This window comes from Heterodontus francisci, chromosome 37 (assembly GCF_036365525.1).
Source record: "Heterodontus francisci isolate sHetFra1 chromosome 37, sHetFra1.hap1, whole genome shotgun sequence".
NCBI lineage: Eukaryota > Metazoa > Chordata > Chondrichthyes > Heterodontiformes > Heterodontidae > Heterodontus > Heterodontus francisci.
The window spans coordinates 32,505,335-32,532,189 of NC_090407.1; the positions used below are offsets into that span (position 1 = coordinate 32,505,335).

At 43.3% G+C, this 26,855-nt stretch overlaps 1 protein-coding gene across 3 annotated transcripts in view; it reads left to right on the forward strand.

Moving 5' to 3' along the window:
- Positions 1-26,855, forward strand: part of disp3 (dispatched RND transporter family member 3) — a 743,795-nt gene that overhangs the window by 405,257 nt on the left and 311,683 nt on the right. For all 3 annotated transcript variants that reach the window (XM_068017501.1, XM_068017500.1, XM_068017502.1), the window contains one exon: positions 20,850-21,933. In XM_068017501.1, the coding sequence (XP_067873602.1) occupies positions 20,979-21,933 (955 nt within the window). In that variant the 5' untranslated portion in view covers positions 20,850-20,978. The remainder of the gene's footprint in view (positions 1-20,849; positions 21,934-26,855) is intronic.

Consider the following 26,855-nt stretch of genomic DNA (forward strand, 5'->3'; position numbering starts at 1 on the left):
TGATAGAGGCTCAGCAAGCCAACCCAGGGTTAAAAAGTTAGCACAGACTGACCAAACTGAAGGTGAAGCAGAGGGAGTTCCAGAATGCTACTATTTAAAAGAAGAGGTGCTGATCAGGAAGTGAAGACCTCCTCACAGACCCGCAGACGAAGAGTGGACAGTGTTCACCAGGTAGTGATGCCGCCAAGGTACCATAGGGAAATATCGTGAATAGCTCACGAGAGTCCAATAGCTGGACATGACAGTATCAGAAAAACCCAAGTCTGCATAAGATAGCATTTTCACTGTCCACAACTCCACAAGGATGTGGTGGAGTTCTGTAAAACTTGCCACATGTGCCAGGTTGTGGGGAAGCCTCAACCTGCAATAAAACCTGCACCCCTAATTCCCATACTGGCTTTTGGGAAACCGTTCAGCAGAGTGCTGGTAGATTGCAGAAAACCAAAGGGGGATACCAGTATTTTCTCACCATTATGGATGTGGCTACTCGATTTCCAGAGGCTATTCCTCTAAGAACTATCTCTGCCAAGGTCGTGGTGGAGGGGCTAACACAATTCTTCACCCAATATGGGCTGCCTGCTGAGATCCAGTCGGATCAGGGCACAACTTTTATGTCCAGTATTTTTCAAAAGGTTGTGGGTAATCTGGGCATAAGAACAAATGAACTAGGAGCAGGAGCAGACAATGCAGCCCCTCGAGCCTGCTCCGCCATTCAATACGATCATGGCTGATCTCATCTCGGCCTCAACTCCACTTTCCCGCCCATTCTCCATAACCCTTCAACCCTTTACTCATTAAAAATCTGTCCATCTCCTCCTTAAATTTACTCAATGTTCCAGCATCCACCGGACTCTGGGGTAGTGAATTCCACAGACTCACAACCCTTTGAGAGAAGTAATTTCTCCTCATCTCTGTTTTAAATCTGCTACCCCTTATCCTAAAACTATGACTTCTTGTTCGAGATTGCCCCTCTCTACGTCTACTTTGTCAATCCCCTTAATCATCTTATATACCTCAATTAGATTGCCTCTCATTCTTCTAAACTCTATAGAGAGTAAAGGCCTAAACTGCTCAATCTCTCTTCATAAGGCATAACCAAGCTAAAGTCCTCAGCCTACCACCCATAGTCACAACGGGCTTTGGAGCGGTACCACCAGACCCTAAACACAATGATCAGGGCATATTGCTATGAGTACCCCATGACTGGGTCAAAGGGCTGGGATTTCTTCTGTTTGCTACCAGAGACTCACCCAATGAGTCCACTGGCTTCAGTCCCTTTGAATACTCTTAGCAGTATTGACAGGCAGAGAGATCTGGGCGTACAGGTCCACAGGTCACTGAAAGTGGCAACGCAGGTGGATAAGGTAGTCAAGAAGGCATATGGCATGCTTGCCTTCATCGGTCGGGGCCTAGAGTATAAAAATTGGCAAGTCATGCTGCAGCTGTACAGAACTTTAGTTAGGCCACACTTAGAATATTGCGTGCAATTCTGGTCGCCACACTACCAGAAGGATGTGGAGGCTTTGGAGAGGGTACAGAAGAGGTTCACCAGGATGTTGCCTGGTCTGGAGGTCATTAGCTATGAGGAGAGGTTGGATAAACTCGGATTGTTTTCACTGGAACAACGGAAGTGGAGGGGCGACATGATAGAGGTTTACAAAGTTATGAGTGGCATGGACAGAGTGGATAGTCAGAAGCTTTTCCCAGGGTGGAAGAGTCAGTTTACTAGGGGACATAGGTTTCAGGTGCGAAGGGCAAAGTTTAGAGGGGATGTGCGAGGCAAGTTCTTCACACAGAGGTGGTGAGTGCCTGGAACTTGCTGCTGGAGGAGGTGGTGGAAGCAGCTACAATAGCGACATTTAAGAGGCATCTTGACAAATACATGAATAGGATGGGAATAGAGGGATCCGGTCCCTGGAAGTGCAGAAGGTTTTAGTTTAGACAAGCATCAAGATTGGCGCAGGCTTGGAGGGCCAAATGGCCTGTTCCTGTGCTGTACTGTTCTTTGTTCTTTGAATTAGTTTATGGACACAAGTTGAGAGGTCGTCTAAAACTAATCAAGGTGAGGTTTTTGGGACACAGGGACGAATCTTCCCTGTTAGACTGCATCTCCATGTTCCGAGAACAGCTCATGAGAGCCTGTGCAGTGGCTCAGGAACACCTAAAAACCTCCCAGACAACTATGAAAAGGCAGGCAGATAAACATGCCAAGGCCAGAACATTTCAGTCTGGAGATCATGTGTTAGTGCTATGACCAATACAGAGAGAACCATTGAAAGCGCTGTTCAGTAGCCTGTACAGAGTAATAAAGAGAATTATCTAGGTGAATTATATAATTGACACCCCAGATCGTAGTAAAAGCAAAACTGTGCCACAACAATAGGATAAAATGGTATCACAGCCGGAAAGGGAACAAACAAGCACAAGTCTGTTAGGCAATCAGGAAAGAGGACGGTGAAAGGGACAGTGATGACGAGTTAGAGGGAGGGTGGGAGGATTCCCAAATCAAACCTCCTAACTCCAGTTAGCTAACACTGAAATGTTAGGGAAATTAGATGCAGTACTCTCCTACTTAAACAAAGAACAGAGAGGAGACTTAACAAGGCTGCTGACAGCCTATAAAGGGATCTGCAGGGACAAACCAGGGTGCATAACCTTAATCCTACACAATGTGGATGTAGCAGAGACCCCTCTCATTAAACAAATTCCCTATCGCTTCAGTCCCAGGAAACTGACCCAAGTTCAGGAGGAAATTCAGTATCTGCTGGAGCACAAGCTGATTGAGCCCAGTCAGAGCAGCTGGAGTTCCCCAGTTGTGCTGTTGTCCAAACCCGATGGCTTGACAAGGCTCTGTATTGATTACAGAAAGGTCAATGCAGTGATCAGTGCTGATTCCTACCCAATTCCCCACCTGGAAGACTGTATAGATGGAGTAGGAAATGCCACCTACATAACCAAAACAGACTTTTTAATAGGATGCTGACATGTTCTCTTAACCACCCGAACTAAAGGGATCTCGGCTTTTGTCACCCCAGACAGCTTATTCCAGTGCCGGGTGATGCCCTTTGGAAATGCCCCAGCCACCTTTCAAGGACTGATGAACCAGGTAGTGGCTGGCCTGCCCAATTGTGTAGTGTACCTGGATGATCTGTTAGTGTACGGCGACACCTAGGGGGACCACCTAGACCAGTTAAAAGCCCTCTTCCGAAGGTTACAGGTGGCTGACCTTGTGGTAAATCTTGCAAAGAGCGAGTTCACTAAAGCTCAAGTAACCTACCTCAGGCATATTGTGGGTCAAGGGGGAGTGTTGCCCAGAGAATCAAAGGCACAGGCCAGTATATCGGATGTACCTAGAACATGACCTAATGTCTGGAATGGTAACTGTAGGAGTTGCCCATAGTTTGCCTGTAGACGGAGTTGACCTACTCCTGAAGAATGATTTGGCCAGAGCGAAAGTAGTAGCTTCTCCAGTAGTCACAGAAAGACCAAGTGAAGTCAAAGAGACAGAACAGTTGCAGAAAAAGGTTCCAGGAATGTTTCCTTCATCTGTAGTGACCCGAGCAAGGGCTAAACAAGTTCCGTTGTCGAAGGAAAAGTTGGCACCACAGACAGATAGCTGAATATCTGAAACTTTATTTGGGGATTTGGATAATCCAAAGGAAATGTTCAATAAACCTTCTCTGATCAAGGCTCAGCAAGCTGATCCAGAATTAAATAAAGTGGCACAATTGGCTTTAACTGAAGCTCAGGCTAAGGGAGTTCCAGAAGGCTACGATATTAAAAATGGGATTCTGATAAGAAAGTGGAGACCTCCTCACAGACCTGTGGACGAAGAATGGACAGTTGTTCATGAGATAGTGGTACCGCCCAAATATCGCGAGGAAATATCAAGGATAGTGCATGCAATTCCGAGAGTGGGACATGAGGGGATCCGGAAGACCCAATCATGTATAGGTTGACATTGTTACTGGCCAGGTTTTTCCAAGGATATGGTATAAGTTTGTAAAATGTGCCATTTGTGCCAGATTGTGGGAAAACCGCAACTGGCGTAAGACCAGCACCTCTAATTCCCACACCTGTGTTTGGGGAACCTTTTGGTAGGGCGTTGGTAGACTGTGTAGGACCTTTACCGAAAACAAAAGCAGGATACCGATATATACTCACTATCATGGATATGGCTACTCGGTTCCCAGAGGCCCTTGAGAACAATTTCTGCTAAGGTAGTGGTAGAGAAGTTAACCCAGTTCTTCACTAGATATGGATTACCAATTGAGATTCTGTGTGACCAAGGTTCCAATTTTATATCTAAATTGTTTAAGGAAGTTAGGGGTAATTGGGTATAAGAGTTAAAGTCTTCAGCATACCACCCACATACACACGGGGCTTTAGAAAGGTACCATCAGACCCTCAAAACAATGATCAGGGCATACTGTCATGAATATCCCCATGATTGGGATAAAGGACGAAAATTTATTTTGTTTGCCACTAGGGATTCACCTAACGAGTCTACTGGTTTTAGTCCTTTTGAATTAGTTTATGGACATGAGATAAGAAGTGCTCTAAAACTAATTTTAAAAAAGTTTTTAGAACAGATGGATGAATCTTCCATGCTAGATTATGTATCCATGTTCTGGGAACGGCTCACAAGAGCCTGCAAAGTGTCTCAGGAACACCTTAAAGCTTCCCAAACAAAGGGAAGAAATGGGCAGACAAGCATGCCAAGACCAAACATTTCAACCAGGGGATGAGGTGTTACTATTACTACCTTTAAAGGGTGAACTGCTGAAAGCACGGTTCTGTGGTCCATATAAAGTTGTCAAAAGAATTGGTAAAGTTAATTATTTGATTGACACCTAAGATTGCCGGAAAAATAATTGGCTGTGTCATATTAATATGTTGAAACAATATCATTGCTGGGAGGAGGATAAACAAGCAAAGGTATGTCAGGTAGTAGGGACAGTGAAGGATGAAAGCAATAGTGAGAATGAGGCTGAAGGAGGCCTAGAGAATTTGCAAATTGAACCTCCTACTATCCAGTTAGCTAATACTGAATTGTTAGGGAGATTGGACACTATACTTTCATATTTAGATGCAGAACAATGAGAAGAACTAACAAGGCTACTCACAGCATTTAAAAGAGTCTGTAGGGACAAGCCAGGATGTACATCCTTAGCCACACATAATGTGGATATAGGGGAATCCTTTCCTATATACTTAAGTACAAAGAAACAGACCCAGCTAAAAGCAGAAATCCAATACATGCTGGAAAACCACCTAACTGACCCCAGTCAAAGCAGCTGGAGTTTCCCCAGTGGTGTTAGCGTCTAAACTTGATGGTTCAACTAGATTCTGCATAGACTACAGAAAGGTTAATGCAGTAACAAAGGCAGACTCCTACCCAATTCCTGACTTGGAAGATGGTATTGACAGTGGGCAATGCCACGTTTCTTACAAAAATAGATTTGCTAAAGGGATACTGGCAGGTTCCTTTAACACCCCGAACTAAAGAAATATTGGCCTTTGTCACACCAGCCCATCTTTTCCAATGATATGTGATGTCATTCGTGCTAAAAAATGCCCCAGCCACTTTTCAGAGACTAATGAACCAAGTGGTAGCCAGTGTTCCTAACTTGACGATGTGCTGGTATATAGTGACACTTGGAAGGACCACTTGGAACAACTAGAAGCTCTGTTTAGAAAATTACAATTGACTGATTTGGTGATGAACCTTGCCAAAAGTGAATTTGAAAAAGCCAGAGTAACCTACCTCAGGCATATAGTAGGGCAAGGACAAGTGTTGCCAAGAACAGCGAAAGTACAAGCATTGATGGAGTTCCCTACCACTTAGACTAAACGAGAAATCATAAGTTTTTTGGGGATGTGTGGTTTCTATCTCAAGTTTGTACCAAATTTTAGTACTGTAGCTGCTCCATTGACAGATTTGCTACAAAAAAAGAAAACCAAAGTAATGTGGTCAGGGGAGTGTCAAGAATCTTTTGAGAAGCTGAAAGCCATTTTGATTAATGACCCAGTGTTGGCTGCTCCAAATTTCCCTAAGGCCTTCAAGATACCAATTGATGCTAGTGACCTAGGGGGTCTGTGCAGTCCTGTTACAAGACGATGAATCAGGCATAAAAAGGCCAGTGAGATACTTTTCCAAAAAGCTAAATTGACACCTATAAAGATATTCAATAGTGGAAAAAGAAGCCCTAGTCTTATTACTAGCTCTTAAACATTTTGAGGTCTATGTCCGCCACGACTCCAGAGAGACACTGCTATATACTGATCATAACTCCCTAGCCTTTGAAAAAAACCAGAATGCAGGACTATTCCGATGGAGTTTATTATTGCAACCTTATCAATTAAAGATTATACGCATTGCGGGGCAAAATAATGTGATTGTGGATTCCTTGTCTAGAATCTAACATTGCTTTGAGTTATCTGAGTGCAAAGATGGTACAAAGCAGAACTTTATTAGCTACAGGTAAAGAGTGAATGAGTATGAGTGTGTAAATGTGTTTTAATATTTGTCATGGTTTTTTTCACTCTTTGTAATGAAACGCATTTTAAAAATGGTGATTCATTCCTCCAAGGATGGAGGTGTTAGGACAGTGTTTCTATATATTTTTTGTTAAGTTTCTTTTGAGGACTCATATATTTTAGAATTATGGACATTGTTTTATTTGGAAAAACTGAAAAGGATTCCATGGATGTTTTTTCACTGGGGTCATTGAAAGGACACTGAAGGGACTTGGCTTGTAAATAAACATTACTGGAAATCACCTGTCTTCAGATAATTACCCAGCAGGGGCTTTTTGGACAAAGGTGAGATGTTTATATTGAAGTGACAGGTCAAGATTTATAAGGGTCAGGAAGCTTGACTCGAGATTGTTTTTGGTTTCATTTTGGACAGTCCGTTGGGGTTTGGACAGTCTCCTGAAGGGAGTTTAAGAATCAACCTGCCAAGGACAAAACCCCAGCTCAGCCTTTCTCCATCTCTTCGAAAAGTCTGCCAGCTTTTCCATCTCTTTGAGAAGCTCTTAGAAGTGAGAGTAAGAAATAGAGAAATTGATGTTGCATTCCTCCTGAAAAGCCTGCCAGAAGCCCCTGATGCCACGTTTCTTCTGGAAAGCCTGCCAAACTGATCCTCATTGTTATCAGAAAAGAACTGTTCTAGGAAGATCCCAGAGACAGCTGTCTACGCGTATTTGGGACGTCAAACCAAAAAGGGGCAACTGACATCTTTCCATATCTTCTCTTTTTTTCTTGAAGAATTAGCAAGTATTTGGCCAAAGTATTCTTTTTTGTCTTTTTTTTTGCAACAGAGCTCTAAAGAAAAAAATCTCTATTTTTCGGTTAACCGGTATATGTGTGTGTGTGAGGGTGAAGGTAAAAAGGGAACTCTCATATTTCAATCTGTGTGTTAATTTTTTTATTTTTTTATTTTAGTGATACAGCACTGAAACAGGCCCTTCGGCCCACCGAGTCTGTGCCGACCATCAACCATCCATTTATACTAATCCTACATTAATCCCATATTCCTACCACATCCCCACCTTCCCTCAATTCCCCTACCACCTACCTATACTAGGGGCAATTTATAATGGCCAATTTACCTATCAACCTGCAAGTCTTTGGCTGTGGGAGGAAACCAGAGCACCCGGCGAAAACCCATGCGGTCACAGGGAGAACTTGCAAACTCCGCACAGGCAGCTTTGCTTCACTATTGGTTAAATCTTGTTTTACAATAAACTGTTAATTTTGTTGTTTATTAAAAAACCTGGTTGGTGTATTTTATTCTGGGATAAAAATAGAGTCTATGATTGATCATATCAGTAACTGGTACACATTTAAATATATGTTGTGACCTGTGGAGAAGTGGAACTGGGAAACACAGTGCATTCCTCCTACCTCAGTCGTAACAGAGTGAACTTCCTAAATTAGCTATGGTCAGCAAGGTAACATTCAAAAATCCTATCACTGGAACTTGGAGTACTGCAACAGTCTCCAAAGTTCGATGAGAACCACATTCTTACCTGCTGTTGCTACTTTGTGAAGTAACCGAGGTCAGATCAATCCATGGAAGACTCCATTGCAACTTATACAAGATCGAAGACTATAGCTCAGCAAGAGTCTACACAATCTTCTTCCATGAAATCCAATCACAAACATCTATTCCAGTATCTGAGAACTACGACCCTGTTTCAAAATCTGGCAGAGTTATCAAACCAGCTTTATGTTTTCGCAATTGATGTTCTTGCATATTCTTATTGTGTTATCTCATAATACTTTTCTGCACCTGTATATAGTTAACTTCTACTTGCCTGATAGAGATGTTTCAATTTGTAAATATGTTCCTTTTCTTTTCCTTTTGGGAAAAGGGAGATATGTGTGTGTGTACTTTTAAGAGGTATGGCTACAAAATCATGTTAATCATGTAAGAGCTATGAGGTAATGGACCACGTGATTCCAAGTGTTTAGCAGTCTTGAAGTAACACCTGTACAGTGAACACCTCGATGTGTAGCTGCTCTCTCAGTATTCAATAAAGAACCCACAATATTGTGTTATTGATCCCATATGGAGTGGTCTGTCTTTGTGTACAATCTATAATAGCACAGAGTGCAATGAAAAGCTTTTTTTTTATGTTGTCTGATGCAACATAAATGAGATGCATGGAACTCAGGTTGTTTGAAGATCTCAAAACAGGTTTATTAAACAACTAACTATTATATACAGCATGGAACTATCTATCAAATGGACTTGCCTCTTGGTGTTATAGTAGCAGAGAGAGACTGGCATGTCTCATGTTATATGTCCCTACATGACAATGCCCTGGTACTTGGCTTGTTAGCATACTAAGATCTTAAAGGTACATTACTCTTAAAGCAATCACACAACATCCTCCTTCTTTCAAAGATAAGTGTGGTATGCTCAAAGTAGGAAGATATAGCATTAGCTAACATCAAAATTATTTACACACATATAAAGATTATGAACTTTACAAGAAGAGAGGCTCAAAAGTCCATAGTTCATCTTGGTGGTTTGACAACTCTTGCTTGAGGAGTTTGCGTCTCATCCGTTGCTGTTCTTTCTGAAGGTTCTCCCTCCTGTATTCAGTTTCTGCTTCTCTGCCTTCTCTGCCTTCAGTATGCTAACATACTCTGTTGCTTTTCTCAAGAGGACCACCTTTGAGGCCTTGTCATTCTTGGAAAGTTCTGGCACCTCATCCCGAAGAGCCATTAGACAATGCTTCAACTCATTCCTCCTCTGCCTCATCAGGATATTGCGTGTCTTTCACCTCTCCTCATCCTCCACGTCTGAAGGCTTGGGGCTCAATGTCGAGGACTTGTTGGGGGAAGAGTACTTGGTCTCATGGAGATGCCTGTCCTTTCTGGCTCGTTGTGTTGGCGGTTGTCTAGATAGCAGAGGTGAAGGCGTAGTATGGTTGTGCTGTTGCTGTGTTTCCAGACTGCACCATTTGATGCTGGTCAGAGTCTGTAAGCGGGTTCCGGTTCTTGGAGATTTCTCCTTGGCAGTGCTCTCGTGGATAGTTATGATGCTGAGTTTCTTATACACTGGTAGTCCTGCCACTGCTGGTCCGCTCATGTCCACTAGGTAGAACGTTTGTGGTTTCTAAGCCGACTTACTGTATCTGCATTGCATTGTTAATGTGGCACTGCAAGGGATGGGTGACCTGTTGTATGCAGATAGTTTGGCAGTTGTCGGTTGTATCATAGACTTCCAATGACTCTGGTATATATCTTTGAGGATTCGGACTGGTAGGATATTTGCACTGGCACCAGTGTCAATTTTGACCTTGAATGTATGTTTGCCAGCTTTCTTTGGGCACGTAATGTTGATGGTGGTGAAAGCTTCCAGTTGCTTGACTTCACCAACATGGTGTGTCAGGTTCACAATGTGGAATGCTTCCTCGTCTTCTGACTGAGACTTACTTCTCTCTGGGTCTTGTCCACGGTCTGTTTGCTGTGGACTTCATGTATTGGCTTGTGTTTATATAGGTCTCTGGTGCTTTCCTTGCTGTTATTGCAGTGCTGCTGCATCTGTCTTCTGTTGGCTTGTGTCCTCATGGCTTCTGGCTGCGTCTTCGGAGCCAGAATTCCTGCCTAGGCAGGCCCAGTGTCCTTTTACACTTCACACCTTGCAAAGGTCTCGAAATGCAGGGCAATTTCGCTGTGAGTGGGACCAACCACACTTACCGCACAGCTTGCTTGCTCTTTTTGACTTGGTTATGGTGCCGATACTGTTGGCTGCACCTCGTACCTGCAGGTGCTTTTGTCCAGCTACAATGGCTTCGTATTTTCTGCCATCTTCCAGCAGTGTATCGATGCTGTGACCTTTCCTTTTTCCCCAAGAGGTCTTTTTGAAATGCTTTAGCTGGTGTCGATACAATCACAGGCTCCATTAATTGGTCTGACTGCTCAGCTTCTGAGAACTCACATTCGTTGCTCTTACTATGGCATCTGCTTACGAACTGGTCTATTGATTCCTGTAGCTGTTAACAATTATATACAATACAAAGTTAACTATTACAAGACTTACCTCTTGGTGTTACAGTTACAGAGTGAGACTGGCATGTAGTCACATGACTATGTCCTGGTACTTGGCTCATTAGCATACTAAGATCTTAAAGGTACATTACTCTTAAAGGCAATCAGACAGCACAGAGGTTCAAGGAACATGCAACATCAACTAACTCAACACATGCAGTTTAGCAGTATGCACCGTCTCCGCCACCCCCCCACCACCGTGTGCAAGTCATCTTCCGCTTCCATGTGCATGTTGTCTTCCACCTCTGTGTGCATGTGCCCCCCCCCCCCACTCCGTGTGCACACCGTCCCCCCTCCATATGTGTGTCCAGCTCCCCTCCATTTGCACACCTTTGCCCGGCTCTTTGTGTGCACTGTCCCCCTGGTATGTGCTGTTCCCCTGCCTCCATGTGCGTGCCACTCCCCCCTCCATGTGCATGCCATTCCCCCCTACCTGTGTACACCATTCCCCCTTTGTGTGCATGCTGTTCTTCCATCTGTGTGCACACTCTTCCCCCGTTTGTGTGCATGCCGTTATCCCCATGTGTGTGTTATTCCCTCACCATGTGCGCACTGGCCCCCCGTGTTCTTGCCGTTCTCCTCTGCATGTGCACCCTGTTTCCCCATCACTGTGTGTGCACTGTTTCTCCCCTTCCGTGTGCGCGCTGTTCACCTACATCGTGTGCATGCCATTTCCCCCTGTGCACGTGCTATCCCCCCGTGTGCTTGCCATTCCCCACTGTGTGCATGGCATTTTCCCCCTGTGTGCGCCCCATTTGCCTGTGTGTGTGCATGTCATTTCCCCCCTCCATGTGCACACCATTCCCCCTTTGTGCATGCTGTTTCCCTCTCATTCTCCCCCCCCCCCATGTGTGTGCTGTTTCTCCCTTCGGTGTGTCTGCTATTTCGCTCCCCCCCCCCCGCCCCCACATCATGTGCATGTCATTTCATCCCCATGTGTGTGCCATTTTTCCCCCATGTGTGTGTGCTGCTCCCCCCTCCGTGTGCACGTTATTTCGATCCCCTCCTCCCGGCATGGGGCAAGTGTGGTATTTCTGACTCCACCCACAGGCAGCCAGTTTCTGTCTCTGCCTTATTTACTCCATGAGCTATTTGGTGAGCCGATTTTATTCTCCAAAATATTGATGGAATGGACGTCATGAAAAATAGCACGTAAAGAAATATCTCGGTTCAACTACTGGTCAAAATATAAACCCAGCATCTATACCTAAAAGAATTGATTGCTGTGCTGAGAAACGTTTCCAGTGGTCTCAAAAGCTCCTTTGGTACCACAGTCAATTCTTTTCTTGTGATTCCAGATGTTTGGCTCCAGAGCAGTCACAGTAGAGCTTGGTCCTGACTTCATTTGGCATCCAATAGAGATTACTGGACACCAGTCAAAAGAAAAGTAGTCAGGACCAGAAACTTTGTCTGACTATCATCTCGAAGCCAAGAGTACTGAGGTCAAACGTAATATCTTTTGTACCTCTTAACTGTCCCCATTGTACTACTGTATCCCAATTTTGTAGTTCAGTTTTAGATCATAAGATCATAAGATCATAAGAAGTAGGAGCAGGAGTAGGCCGTCCGGCCCCTCGAGCATGCTCCGCCATTCAATAAGATCATGGCTGATCTTTTCATGGACTCAGATCCACTTACCCGCGTTCTCACCGTATCCCTTAATTCCTTTATTATTCAAAAAGATATCTCCCTTAGCTTTAAAAACGTTTACTGAAGAAGCATCAACTACTTCACTGGGCAAGGAATTCCATAGATTAACAACCCTTTGGGTGAAGAAGTTCCTTCTTAATTCAGTCCTAAATCTGCTCCCTCTAATCTTGAGGCTATGCCCTCTTGTCCTAGCTTCATCTGCCAGTGGAAACATACTCTCCACTTGTATCTTATCTATTCCCTTCATGATTTTATATGTTTCTATAAGATCCCCCCTCATTCTTCTGAATTCCAATCAATATAATCCCAATCTACTCAGTCTCTCCTTATAAGCCAACCCCCTCAACTCCGGAATCAACCTAGTGAACCTCCTCTGCACCCTCTCCAGTGCCAGTACATCCTTTCTCAAGTAAGGAGACCAAAACTGCACATAGTACTCCAAGTGCGGCCTCACCAGTACCTTATACAGCTGCAACATAACCTCTCTGCTTTTAAACTCAATCCCTTTAGCAATGAAGGACAAAATTCCATTTGCCTTCCTAATTACTTGCTGTACCTGCAGATCAACCTTCTGCGATTCATGCACAAGGACACCCGGGTCCCTCTGCATAGCAGCATGCTGCAACTTTTTACCATTCAAGTAATAATCCTTTTTACTGTTACTCCTACCGAAATCATGATCTGCCCTGACTTCGGAGAGGCATTGCTCTCTTGAAGATGCTGCTCTTGTATCATTTTGTTTAAGTCCTCTAGGTCTTCACTTTGGTGTTTTAGGAACTGAGAGCTGAAGGAAATCTGGCATGTGCTTCAGCTATTGTTTTATTCCCTCATACTTCAGAAGCAGGTAGATTAGTATCTTGTTATATTATAGTATATAATAAAAGTTGTAAAATAAGGGAAATTCAAATTGGAATCTGCTTCACTTGTTTTTTTGAAAAGCATTTCACATCAGATGGATTTAAAATCTACAATATCGTACAGTGATTTTAATTCACAGTACTGTAGTGTAACTCTCTGAAAGTGTACACTGTGATAGGCTGTTTAAACAAGATGATTTTCTTTCATGGTTAATTCAGTCAGTACAATCCAAACCAATTCAACTTTCAATTCAAACTCAATACAAGAATTGGGAATTGAAAAACATACCGATTCCTCACCACTCACTGAAAATGGCTGGCATTCTGTTGGTGTCAGGGATCTTGACAGTCATAGATGAAGACCTTCATTAACTCCAGTAATATTTTTGCAATCGCCAAGATGGTTTAAGAAGATCTGATCTTTTAAGGAAAGATCTTAAATGGAATATCACTTTGAATCTTTCCAAAGGTTCACTTTTGATTTATGCCAGATTTCACAATGCTGAGCACTTGTGCTTAACTAAATTTTATTACAAATGTACCTTGCCTTACCTCTCTCTAAGTTTTTTTTTGGCTCTGAAAATCCTACTGATGAGCATAGCCTGCACATTCATTGTACAATCTAGAGGCTATTGCTATAGCCAATTCCTGTTTAGTGCAAGTCTTCTACTTCAATTCTTTGGGTTCACAATAATGGTTTCCAAATACACAACTCCTCACAGTGATACTTTCCACTGGCTTCACTTCAGGATTCCTTTGACAATTGATTCCAGTTTCTGACCCCAATAGAAGCAATGGCCTAAGTTTTCCAATCATAACAAAGATGATAACCCGCTAAAGTGAATAGGCTACCGTCAGCATTGCAATCAGACAACACAGTACTAACATAGACTTCCTAAAACTAGTCTTCTAAGGTACTCCTTTGAGTACATCAGGCTTCAGGACTGTGCAGAGAGGGTAGGGAAAGGGTTTGGGTTGCACAAACCTGTTTTCAGTTAATTTAGTCTATTTGGTCATCATCTAGTAACTCTGCGTAATGTATTTAAAAAGTAGCCAAGTATTAATTTCAGGAGTGTCTTATGACTCATCTCTCTGAACAGCTGCCCTGTTTCCATCATTTGTTATAAGTACTTGACGTGATATGGGGTGTGGGGTGGGGGTGGGGGGTTTGCGGGCTGCAGAATGGTGTTTCCCAGAGCACCACAAGGGTTAATTAATCGTGGCTTTCAAAAGAGAATTGGACAATTATCTGAAGAGAAAAAATTTTCAGGGCTACGGGAAAAGGCAGATGAGTGGAACTAGGTGAGTTGCGCTGGCAGAGAGTTGGCATGGACACTGAAAAGCTTCCTTCAGTGCTGTAACCATTTTATGATTCTACTTTAAGCCTGTTTCTATATCTAAAATTGATCCTCCACCAGTGTGTTTAATATATTTTTTTAAGTCCCAGGGAGATTGTATTAGATAAATTGGAAGGGTCATTAGTCCATTCCAGGGACTATCTTGAGTGCTTTTCTGCAATTTGTAGAGAGGCCATTTGAACCTAGCCCCTTGGAGGGAAACTGACCGAATTAAATCGGTCACTCATGGTGCACCCTGGCGTTTGACTTCAATGTAAATTCAGTAAAACAAAGAAAATAAAATCAGGCAGTGTGTAAAATGGGAAGCCAATCCAATCCCATCAGTTACCCACCAAGTGGGTTAGGGTAAAATTACTCCTGTGATTTCGCAACAGCTAGTGAGGGGCCCAGAGCACCACGAGGGTTAATATTGGAATGGCCTGTTGTCAACAGCTAATGACTTCCTCCCTAAACTTCTCCACCTCTTTCTCATCCTTTTAAGACTGTCCTTAAAACCTACCCCAACCAAACTTTTAGTCACCCATCCTAATATCTCCTTCTTTGGCTCAGTGTCAGTTTTTGTTGGATTCTGCTGCTGTGTAGCACTGTGGGACACTTTTCTAATTTAAAGGTGCTGTATAAATGTAAGAATAAAACCAGATAATGCTGGAAATACTCAGTAGGTCAGACAGAATCTGTGGAGAGAAACACAGAATTAAAAGGGGGAATTTTATGCTGGGTGGGTTTGGAGGTGGGGGGCCTGCTGAAATTAAGTCCAGCAAATTAAGCCTGCAAACGACCTTCCCGCCCTGCCGCCAGTTGAAGCCCTTAAGTGCGCAATAGTGCCCAATTAAAGGCCTCATCCAGCCGCAGCCATCATTAGCCGAGCGACGGGCAGGCATGTCGCTGCACAGGAAGCATGGCAAGAAAAACCTTGCGGGTTGCTTTCTGGCTCTGGGGTTGGGGGGTGGGGTCCCTCTAAAAAGGCACGTAATGCCTAGAGACCCGGCATCGGGAAAGGGGGTGCTCACTGAAAGCCACCACCCTGCCCTTGCTGCCGACCCACCCCGTGACCCCCACCTCGCGAGACCCCTCCCACCCTGATCTATCTGTGGCCTGGGTCAAGTGCCGCTCCTCGGCCTCTGCGGTGGCGCTGCTCAGCTAAAGAGCTGCAACTGATGATTGGCCGGCAGCTTTCAGGGAGCAGGACTTTTGTCACCAGGGCTCTTAATCCCATGGAAGGCCCGCCACTATCTAGTTAAGTACCTAATTGGTACTAGATTCGCGGCCTCCCACAGAAAGGGCGATGTGGGGTTCTCGCAGGACTTTTGTGGGAGGTCAATACCCCTGGCGCCTGGATAAGATCCCAGCCATGTTTCAGGTCGATGACGTTTCATCAGAACTGGAAATGTTAGAAATTTAATAGGTTTTAAGCCTTTCCAGCATTTTCTGTTTTTATTTTAGATTCCAGCACCCAGAGTGTTTTGCTTTTGTATAAATGCAAGACTTTGTTGTTGCTTCAGGTACCTAATCACACCTTTGTCCCAAAGCAAGTGGCACCAGCTTCTCCAAAGGCCACTACAGATTAAAACTCAAGAACGTTATTGAGATTGGTGCTGTAGGCTTTCTTGACTATTATGTACCTAGCTCCACAAAACACTCCCTACATACATTGTTCAGCCATTACTTTTTTCTGATGGGATTACATCAGCTCATCCCACTTCATAATTTATTTTAGCTTGCCTTCTGCAGCTTTTTAATGTGTGTCTCCTGAGACATTGTAGCTTGCGTTAAAGTGCCAGTATTATCAACAGAAAATCATAGCAGTGGGATGTTATTCAAGTTGTTGCTCCATTCTTGTAAGGCATAAATTCATTCTAATAAAAGTTATGATTGCCATCTAAAAATTGGTGTCTACAGGGAACTAAAATTCAAATCCTGACTAATTTGATTTTATCCCAGAATTTTCAGTAATATTAGTGATTAAGTACAGTTTCAACTGTAGAATGAAAAGCTCATTTTTTTTTGCTGTAACATACTTAATGTGTTTAGGTGGTTTTGTTCAATGGAACAGTCAGTGGCGATGAGCAATGATCAACTTCAAATCGAGAAAAGAATTTTATGGCCCATTTCCACCAAGTGGAAGTTTTTGTTTCTCCCGGTTAGCTTTACCATAATTGAAAACCATTTCTTATTTCAACCTGAAGGGCTCATTCTCTTCAACTGAACATTTTAAGCTGTAAGTTGTTATCAAGACTTGGAATTATTAAGTGTTTGGATTTTTTCTAAGAATCTTGGCAAATCAAGCATTGATTTAGAAGGGAATGATTCTATCTATAGATATTCACCTCGATTTCTTTGATAAAGTTACAGTGACACCCTATGTTATTGTTTATTTGGACTTCCAGAAAGCTTTGACATAGTTCCACATGAAAGTATTCCAATTAAGCTAAAAGGCAGAGGATTTGAAAGTAGAACATGTGCCTGGAGATGTTTTATTTTTTTAAAAAGATAGGAAACAGGAAACAGATTGCTGATAAGATATGTCAGAGGAATTCTTCACCTCAAGATGAACCTTCAGTTGGGTGAGACTTTATATCCTCCCTGGCTCTGATCCATCTGCTTGGGTCGGAGCACATTGAGTACGGGCGCATGATTCCTGCAGTCACGAGGGAGCGTGTAAAGGAGGAAAGTCTGGTAATCCTGTAGTAGAGACCATCAGAGCACCAAAAGATCTGCTGAGCGTCCTTAAGTGACAAAAACACTCTGCTGATCTTATCCATTGAAGGTTCAACAGTTAAGTCACTGAGAAGAATATGAAGGCAGAGGTAGTCTCTATGTGGTCCTCTCCCACCATGGTGTTACCTTGGAGGAGTTATTGTTGCTTCATGGGGCCTGCCACCATGCTGTGTTTTCCATTGCTTTCTGTTTTCATTATCAAAATTAAGAGCAGTCTACCTGATTTGCTTCTAACCAGCTTTAGGCGTATACATCTCTGTTTCACAGCTTTTCTGCCGGTTTTCTCGCAGAAATCGGGTTGGGGATCTGTTACGTAGGATTCCTACCCTTCTTTGCTCCGGACTCTGGAAATTCCCATCCAAGCACAGGCAAACACATTTAAATGAGACAATAATAATGGACCAATGTCATGCAAAATATTTTCCATCATTAAGGATGTGAAGACGTTAAAGTGGGTGTAGAAAAGATGTACAAGAATGTTTCCAGAGATCAGGAACTTCAGTTATATGGATAGATTGGAGAAGCTGGTGCTGTTCTTCTTGGAAAAGTGAAGTTTGAGAAGAGATTTGATAGAGTTGGTCATAATCATGGGGATCTAGCCATAGTAGATAGGGAGAAACCATTGCCATTGACGAAAGGGTTGAAAACCAGAGGACATCGATATAAGATGAACAGTAAAAGAACAAAAGGTGACATAAGAAAAAACTTTTTTACACAGCGAGTGTTTAGGATCTGGAATGCACTGTCTGATAGTGTGGTGGAGGCAGATTCAATTGGAGCTTTCAAAAGGGGATTGGATAAGTACCTAAAGAGAGGACATTTTTATGGCTATGGAGAAATGGTGGGGGAGTGGGACTGGCTGAGGTGCTCTTGCAGAGGGCCAGTACAGACACAACAGGTCAAATGGCCTCCGTCTGTGCTGTAACCATTCTATGATTATCATTTTGGCAACACTGAATTCTATCAATGCCAGAATAGAACAGGTGTCCAGTATTTTAGGAGAGGCACAACATTTTCAAACATGGAAATCTCTTCAGCACTGAGTGCAATCAATGCAGCAGTCATCAGTGTCCTCCTCTACTGCATCACATTCTTTCATGCAAATGTTTTTTTCTTTCTCTCCTTTAAACTGCTGCAGGTGTCTGAATCCCGCCATCAGCCCCCAATACTGACAAATTCCTAAGCGCAGGCATTGTGGGGGCAATCAATCAGTGGATTACCACTGGGTACTGGTCAAAAACATTCAAAATGGACTGACCCTGGAAACCATGCCAGAGTTGGTGTCAGGTTAATCAGCTAAGTTCAAAGCCCACAATTTTCAGACATTGGTGTTGTTGGAGAGGAAATTCTTAGCACAGGGTCCTGAAAACTTCATATGTGCAGGGGTTGTTCTCAGACATGGTAGACTCCATGATTGAGATTAAGAGCTTTGGAAAATGTCGGCAAAGGTTGGGAGTGGGGGATGAGCGGGAATTGACTCCTTCCTAAACTGAGAAGCAGACAGTGCTTACACCACCTGAACCTCCTCCCCACTTCCTGCATGCTTTCTCTCAGCAATGTTGATTCACCTTTCCAGAAAACTTTTAACGCCCCACTTAGGGGCCATTTTGCAACAATGTAGAGGCTCCATGCCCTAATGACGATGCCATGGGGATAAAAGGCCGCAGCCCAGTCCATCACTAGTCCTGTGGAGGGGTTTTCCCTCCATTCTGATGGTCCTACCAACTTCAGACCTCTGTACTTCATGAATTCTATGCAAGCAACTGAGGGCGCCTCCATGTTGGGTTTGTGGCAGACTTGCAGCAAGGAAGTGTAAATATAACATATCTCCAGAAATAATGGTCTCATTGTCTACCTCTCCCAATATTGAGGAATTTTAAGTTAAAGGCTTGTTCCATTTAGGAGACAGACATCACTGTGAAACTGTCTCCCTCTTTCTAGGACTGTGAGAAAGTGAACTAAAGATTTTTTTTGAAGCACTCTGTGCGCATCTATTTTTCTGACAGCCTGTAGAACAATCAAAGCTTTTTTTCTTTTTCTTTGTATGTAAGAATTTTATGCATGTTAGGAAAAACCTGCAAATGCTGGAAACCTGAAACAAAAACTGAAAATGCTAGAAATAACACAGTAAATTCTCTGAAAGCATTAACATTTAGTGGGTAGGCAGATCATCAGAATGCATGGGCTAACAGTCCTGTCCATTTAACAGCCATGTGCTTGCACTTTCCAGAGTAACGGTAGACAGCAAAAACCCTGGATGACTTTTGTTGTTGCATTCCTAGGACAGAAATATGGAAATCTATTGTATCCTGCTCAACAGAACCTCAGCTGAGCTCAGTTCACTTAGCACACAGCAGGAATCAGGACTGGTGCCTGACTAAGTATCTCAAAACCACAGATCTATCAGTGATGCGCCTTCCTTGACTTTAACAAGGTGATCTGTATGGTAGAAACAATAGTATGTCTGTAAACTGAAAGGAAATTTATTGCACATAGAAGCTGTCCTCTTGGCTTTTTCAAAGATTGCAGAAGAGAAATGCAGGGCTTAATTTTCAATTGAGGTCAGGATCTGGATCAGAGGTGGATGGGCCTGCAATTTGGTGCTGCCTGCCGTCGTGCCAGTTCCCCACCATCATCCTGAACCCAAGCAATTTTCAAAGAGTTTGTGTCGGGGTTAAATTGTCGACAAGCACTGAGTAGCCAATTATCTGCAAATTAATTTAATTAATCCCTCCAGCTGTGGCCATTTTAAAAATCAAAAAAACTTACCTGAGCTTCTCCCCCTCTCTCCCCATCTTCAGATCGGAAGCTTCCACCTTCGCCGATGGGGCTGACTTTTGAGTGCTGGAGGGACTTGCATTGGTTCTGCAGCATCGGCAGCTGCCTGCTGTCTCTGATTGCATGGCAATCCCATTCCCTGGCCTTTAATTGGCTCTTCATTTCAAAATAGCGGTGGGTGTGTCTATAACACGCCGTGTAGGGTCAGGACCCAGAACTAGCACCTATGCCGTGTTCCCAACCCCTGAATGAAAATTCAGCCCACCATCTTTTATGAAAGGTAATGATGGCCTTAAGTGGGAACTCAGGAATATGTTCGTCATTGTTCTTTTTTTATGGTGGGTGTTTTTCAGAGCTAGAGACAGTTCTGGAACAGATAATGTTGTGCTGGAGGCATCAAGAGCCTACGGCTGTGACATATTTTCTTGCTGGTGCTTGCCCAATTGATCCGAATAACCACCTGGTGCTGCATTCCTGCCTTTCACATAGCTTGTCCACCTGCAACTCCATTAGCTTTTTCTCTTGAGCCACTGTCTAGTTTCAGTTAGACAAGCTGTATATGTTTTCCAGATAATTTAAGTTGCATGCTATTGGCCTCTACTGTGGCAAACAAGGAGTTGACCATATGCTATTTTGTATTTGCATACCAAATGGATTCTGAAAAGTTGGTTTAAAAAATGTTTAGCTGGCATATTTTTCAACTTTGCAGAAAAGCATTGCCATGAGAAAGTTGAGGATGCTTTGCACCAACTTGTACCAAGAATCAGTAGAGGCCAAATTGGGGATTGATTGATTACTAGAAGTTATATTTAAATACAGTGTGCCTCAATTATATACTGAAACACTTTAAATATTTAGAGTCACTCTGCCCCATCATTTACAAGTCATAAGCTTTACTGCATTGTATTTTCTATTGTAGGTGTTGTAAATTGGCTGGCCACTTGGAAGATTGACTGAAGAAAAGGAGACTCTGACATCAAATTCCCAGTTTTGCTTGAAAATCTTCTCTTCCCCCGTCCCCCCTCCTTTCCTTAGGTCAAAAACTAAAATGGAAAGTGATGACGACCCCTTGGTGCAGCACCTGTGGCTAGAGGAAGAAGAGGACGACATGTTGGTTAACTCTTACAGAGGCGAAAGACTGTGCAAGAAATGCCACTGTAGCTTTAAAAGATTATTCTATGATTTGAAAGTTAAAAGCTTTTGGGGAGTAGTTGGGTGGATATTTACTAACCCATATTGCACTGCCTTAATATTAGTAATTGGTTGCACGATCCCAACAATTCTGACTGTTGTTATGCTTATGCATTGTTCTGCTCTCGACATAGATATATCCTACAATGCCTTTGAGATTCGTAACCATGTGTCCTCGCAGCGTTTTGATGCATTGACCCTTGCTTTAAAATCACAGTTTGGGTCTTGGGGGAGGAATAGACGTGATTTGGCCGAGTACACATCTGCAACCTTGGAGAAACTCATCATTGAAGAGCTGCAAAAACTGCACAATAATACTTCGCAGTTCGGCGATGCTTCCCATGTCAAAGCCATTTACAGATCAAGTGAAGCCCAGGAGCCTGATGGAATTCAGCTGCGGAAAAGAGACTTGTTCTCGCACTCTGTGACCAAGGAGAGCTATGACGAATACAGAGTGCGGCGAGTAAGGGCCGTTCCACACAAGAATTATCCAAACACGTATATTAACGGAGACACCCAGACACATGCTCTGTGGAGGATGGAGCTTGTATTTCTAGCAAGAGGGGATGATGAAAGGAATATCTTCACGAAAGAGCGTTTGTTGACGATTCATGACATTGAGAAGAAAGTCATGGACCATCCTAGGTTTCGGGAGTTTTGCTGGAAGCCTCACGAAGTCCTCAAAGATATGCCACTTGGTTCATATTCCTATTGCTCACCTCCCAGTTCTCTCATGACCTATTTTTTCCCAACAGCACAAGGTGGAAGGATTTACTATGACGGGATGGGGCAAAAGTTGGCAGATATTCACGGTAGGTCTCATTTAATCTTCGTTAGTAAGTGACTAATTTTAAGAGCTGACTTGAGTAAAAGTTTCAGTTGATGTATAGTTTGATTTTACTTTTTAATGCTTCCCATTATTTCTGCATACAATTGCTGGCATAGACAAACCACTATCTATCGCACTCTGCTGCTAATACCGATTATAAAGCAATGTAGGTATTGATCGTAGAGACATCTTGCCTTCCATCATGTCTAGTTAGCAGCTGAAGGAGGCAATCCGAAGGAAAGCCATTTTCCACGGGGAAATAAAAACTAATGATGACTAGTCATGATATTACAAGTTTTTTTGTAACAGAGCAAATTCTGAGTGGGAGAATGAAGAAGGCACGGATAAATATATAGTAGGGTGCACAGAACAAGGAAAGATAGATAAATTTCCAATATATGTGGAGCAGAACACTGAAGAGTGCTTGTTAAAGGTGATCATAAATGAATGATGCCACAGTCACCTTTCCAGAAGTTAGCAAGTTTCAGGGCTAATCTGAGCTGATTCATTCTTCAGTTGCTCAGTGAAGGTGGAAATTTGATTCACCTCCAAATTTAAAATTTGTAATAGGCAGTTGATAAGGGTACTGGAGGAAGCATCTAATGTAACACAATGCTGGCTTGTGCCAACTAAACTCAGGGTTTTATATAATGGCCTAAAAGTTATTTTTCAGCTGATATATCAACTTGACCAGGCAGAAGTATTGACCAGTAGTTTAAAAAAAGCTAATGTCTGCTTGCAAGCAAATATAAACTAAATGGTGCAATTTCAAAAGGGGTGCAGGAACAGTGAGACCTTTGGATGTATGTACACAAATCTTTGAAGGTGACAAGTTCAGAAGGCAGTTAAAGCATATAGGATCCTTAGTTTTATAAACAGAGGCACAGAATGCAAAAGCACAGAAGTTATACAAACTATAAAACAAAGGGTAGGCCCCAACTGAAGAATTGTAGCCAATTCTGGGTGCCACACATTAGGAAGGATGTCAAGGCCTTAGAGAGGTTGCAGAGGAGATTTACTAGAATGGTGCCAGGAATGCGGAACTTCAGTTACATGGAGCGACCCCTTAGCTGTTCTCCTTAGAGCAGAGGAAGTTAAGGGGAGATTCAATAAAGATATTGGAAATTATGAAGCCTTATGATAGAGTAAATCAGGGGGAACTTTTCCCAGTGGTAGCAGTGTGATAACCAGAGGACACCGATTCAAACTAATTGGCAAAACAACCAGTGGTGAGATGAGGACAATATTTTTTACCCAGAGATTTGCTATGATTTGGAATGCGCTGCCTGTAAGGGTGGTGGAAGCAAATTCAACAATTACTTTCAAAAGAGAACTGGATAAATTCTTGAAGTGGAAAAGTTTACAGGGATATGGAGAAAGTGCAGGAGAATGGGGCTAGTTGGATAGCACTTTCAGGGAGCCTGCACAGGCACGATGGCCTTCTTCTGTGCTGTATCATTTTAAAGAGTCAAAATATATCCCATTTTCCCACTGCAATGAACATGCCCACTTTGTACTAAATTTAGAGGCCCGCCGCCAAAGTAGGCGGTAGGCGGAAAAAATGTTGGCCCGTACACACTGGGTGCATGCCGTGGAGACGCAGTGATTCCAATCGCGGCGGCTCATTTTTATGTCTGGGCAGCCGCCATCCCCATGATAAGGTGGAGGGGGTGGGCAAGCCGTCCCCGGCAACGCATCTGTCGCCACTGCGCAGGTGCCGGCGCCATTTTTAAAGGGCTTAGAGCCCCAAATGACCGTTTCAAATGTTAAAGGGACATTGCATTTTCCAGTAATTAAAGTAATAGCAAAAATCTTTCCATCCCCTCTCCCACCCCCAATAGCCTTACATTTAATTCCTTGCCCACGCTCCCCCCAACATATGTACCTTGACGAGGTGACCTTCCACCCCCAAAGTTCGGAAACTTTAACCCACAACCCATTCCCACCACCCCAACCAATCTGAAGAGTTTGACCCCGCTCCCCCACTCCTGCACCGGTAAAAGTACCTCCTCCCCCCTCCTCACAGGAGTTGCGCCTCATTTCCCTAACGGGGAGCTGAAGGCGCGGCATTGCCGGCTGCCAGAATGAAGATCGGTGCGGCAAATCAGGTAAGATAATTTATTTAAATAGTGGTCCTATCGCGAGCGGCGGGAATGCTGCCACGAGGCTTCTCCGCCTCCGTTGAGATCAGGCCGGGCCCTCATGGGGTCGGGGTCGGTGGTGGGCCTCATCCGGAGCAATCTTCATGCTCCCCCACCTCCCCGCCGCCACCGTTTCCGACACCGAGGGCTCTATAAAATTCTGCCCAGAAAGTCAGAGCTTTGCCTGAAATGAAACCTAGCGAACTTTTTTTTTTGACCACAGGATCCTGAGTAACAAAAACTTGAGTTTGAGCTTATACTTGATCAGTTAAAACAGACTGCCTTAGCTTTGGGATTATGGAATGACTTTTATTTCCTTGATTATGGAAATCATGGAATCAGTGCGAGAGAAAATGTTTTATGTGCAACAGAGCTTCAAACAGAGCCTGTTGTACCATTTAGTTTGTGACAAAGTGTAATTTTTTTGCCTATGGTCAGAATTTCGGAGCATGAAGCCTAGGCAGTTGAGGGGGCGGCTGTCAATGATGAACTGAGGGGAGGGAGGCATACACAAGAGGCCAGAGCCAGAGAATGGGGATGGCGTGAGGAGGGGTGTTGTAGTGCTGGAGGAGGTAGGGAGGAATGAGATCATGGAGGGTTTAAAAAAAAGATGAAGACTTCAAGGGCTGGAATTTTGGTCATTGGCAGGGCTGATAGTGGAAGGGAGTGGGAGCTAAAAATACTGCCTGTTGTCCTGCATGCTGGTTCCCCAGCTCTATCCAGCCTCCTAGCCATTTTCTTCGAGCCTAGGAGCTGTCCTGCTGAATCTATTTTTTAATTGAAGATTTGAATAAAGTTGGAGAGAGAGTGCCTCCATATTGAAGTGCTCTCTTCCTTACTTATCTTCCATTACAGCATGCTGCTCCTTTCAAGCCGGAAGGCCTCCAGCTTCGAGACCCTGCCCTCCATCCTTAATTGAATGGCAAATCTGCCCTCTGCCCATTAATTGGCCGCCCTGGGGAAAATCACAGGTGAGTGACCGTTTCCCCCCCGGGGATGGATTTGGGACCTGGAAACAGAACCGACCTCTGTTTCCAGCATCCGGAGAGAAAATCCAACCCAATGTTTGCGGCACTGAGTGAATGGAAGCCAATGTAGGTCAGCAAGGCCCAGTGTGTTAAGTAATCAGGATTTAGTGCAAGATTAGTTATGGGCAGCATAGTTTTGGATGTGTTGAAGGTTACATGGAGTGAAATTTGGGAGGCAAAGCAAGAGTGCATTGGAATAGTTGAGTCTGGAAGTGACTTGGTGTTTTAGCAATAAATGGGCTCAGATAGGGATGGAGTTATGTTATGGAAATCAAAGTAGGCAGTCTTTGTGATGGAGATGATAGAAATGGGAGTAGGCCATTAGCCCTTCGAGCTTGTTCCACCTTTCAGTGAGATCGTGGCTGATCTTCATCTTAACTCCATCCACTGGCCTTGACTCCATATCCTTTTATACCCTTGTCTAGTAAAATCTACCATCTTGTATTTAAAGTTATTAATCGAGCTAGCATCTACTGCTTTTTGTGGGAGAGAGTTCCTCACTTCTACCACTCTTATCATGAAGGAGTGTTTCCTAACTTCTCTCCTGAATGGCTTGGCTCTGATTTTATAGACTAAAATCTCTCTTACCTTTCTTAAATAATGGAGTTACATTTGCAATTTTCCCAACTAAACAGACAATTCCTAGTATGGGATCAAAAACTCAGCTCAGGGTCAAATGGGATTCCAAGGTTGCAAACAGTTTTTTTCATTCTGAGAGAGTGCTTTGGAAAGGTTGTTGATTTGATGGTGACAGTATAGAATTTATGGTGCAAGCCAAAGACGATGGCCTTGGTCTTCTCAATGTTTAACTGGAGGAAATTATAGCTCATCTAAGATTGAATGCCACACAAATGGTCTGACATCACAGAGGTAGTGGAGGGGTGTGAAGAGTTGGTGGAAATGTGGGGCTGGTTTCATCAGCCTACACATCAAAGGTGATGCCATCTTTGAATAATATTGCCAAGAACCAGCATGTCGATCAGGGGCAGAATGGGTCCAAGGATGGATCCTTGGAGGGCTCCAGAGCTGATGTTGCAATGGTAGGAAGAGAAGCCATTAGTAGAGATGCCCTGGCTGTGATCAGAGAGGTAAAGCAATGGTAATGGAGGAGGATGGTATAGTTGACCATGCAAAAAGTTACAGAGACGATGAAGAGGGACAGTACACCATAGTCGCAAGGAATGTCATTTGTGTCTTTGGTTAAGGCTGGCAGGATTGCATGGTATTTCACAGTGGAACAGGTTGGTTGTGGTATCATTCCTAAGTGCGAACTAATATGTTCCAGGTGTCAGCTGGATAGAGCTTTCACATTCAATGATGAACACCTTAAGCCAGGGGTCAGCAAACTTTTTTACCTGAAGAGCCTTTTTTAAGAAATTTGCACAATGTACAAACTGTTTGGAGCTGCAAGACCAAAAAAAAGATAAAATTTTAAAAGATGGAGGCAAGGAATAAGCACAAATTTAAGGTGATAAAATTGTTGATCAAGAATCTAAAGAACATTATGCAGTTATTTGATGCTGTAAACAGACAATTGCCTGACTTTTTCTGGCGCCTATAAGAATATAACATGGTAATTGCTAAAAAGTTCAATGGCGTTGTATCTGACTCGAGGTCTTAATATAAAATTTAGTGTTTCTTTTATCTCTCTAAATTCTTAAAATCGACTAACGAAGGCTTCTTTGATTTTATGTACTGCATTTTTAAAAAGAAATCTTTTTAATTGATACATTTTT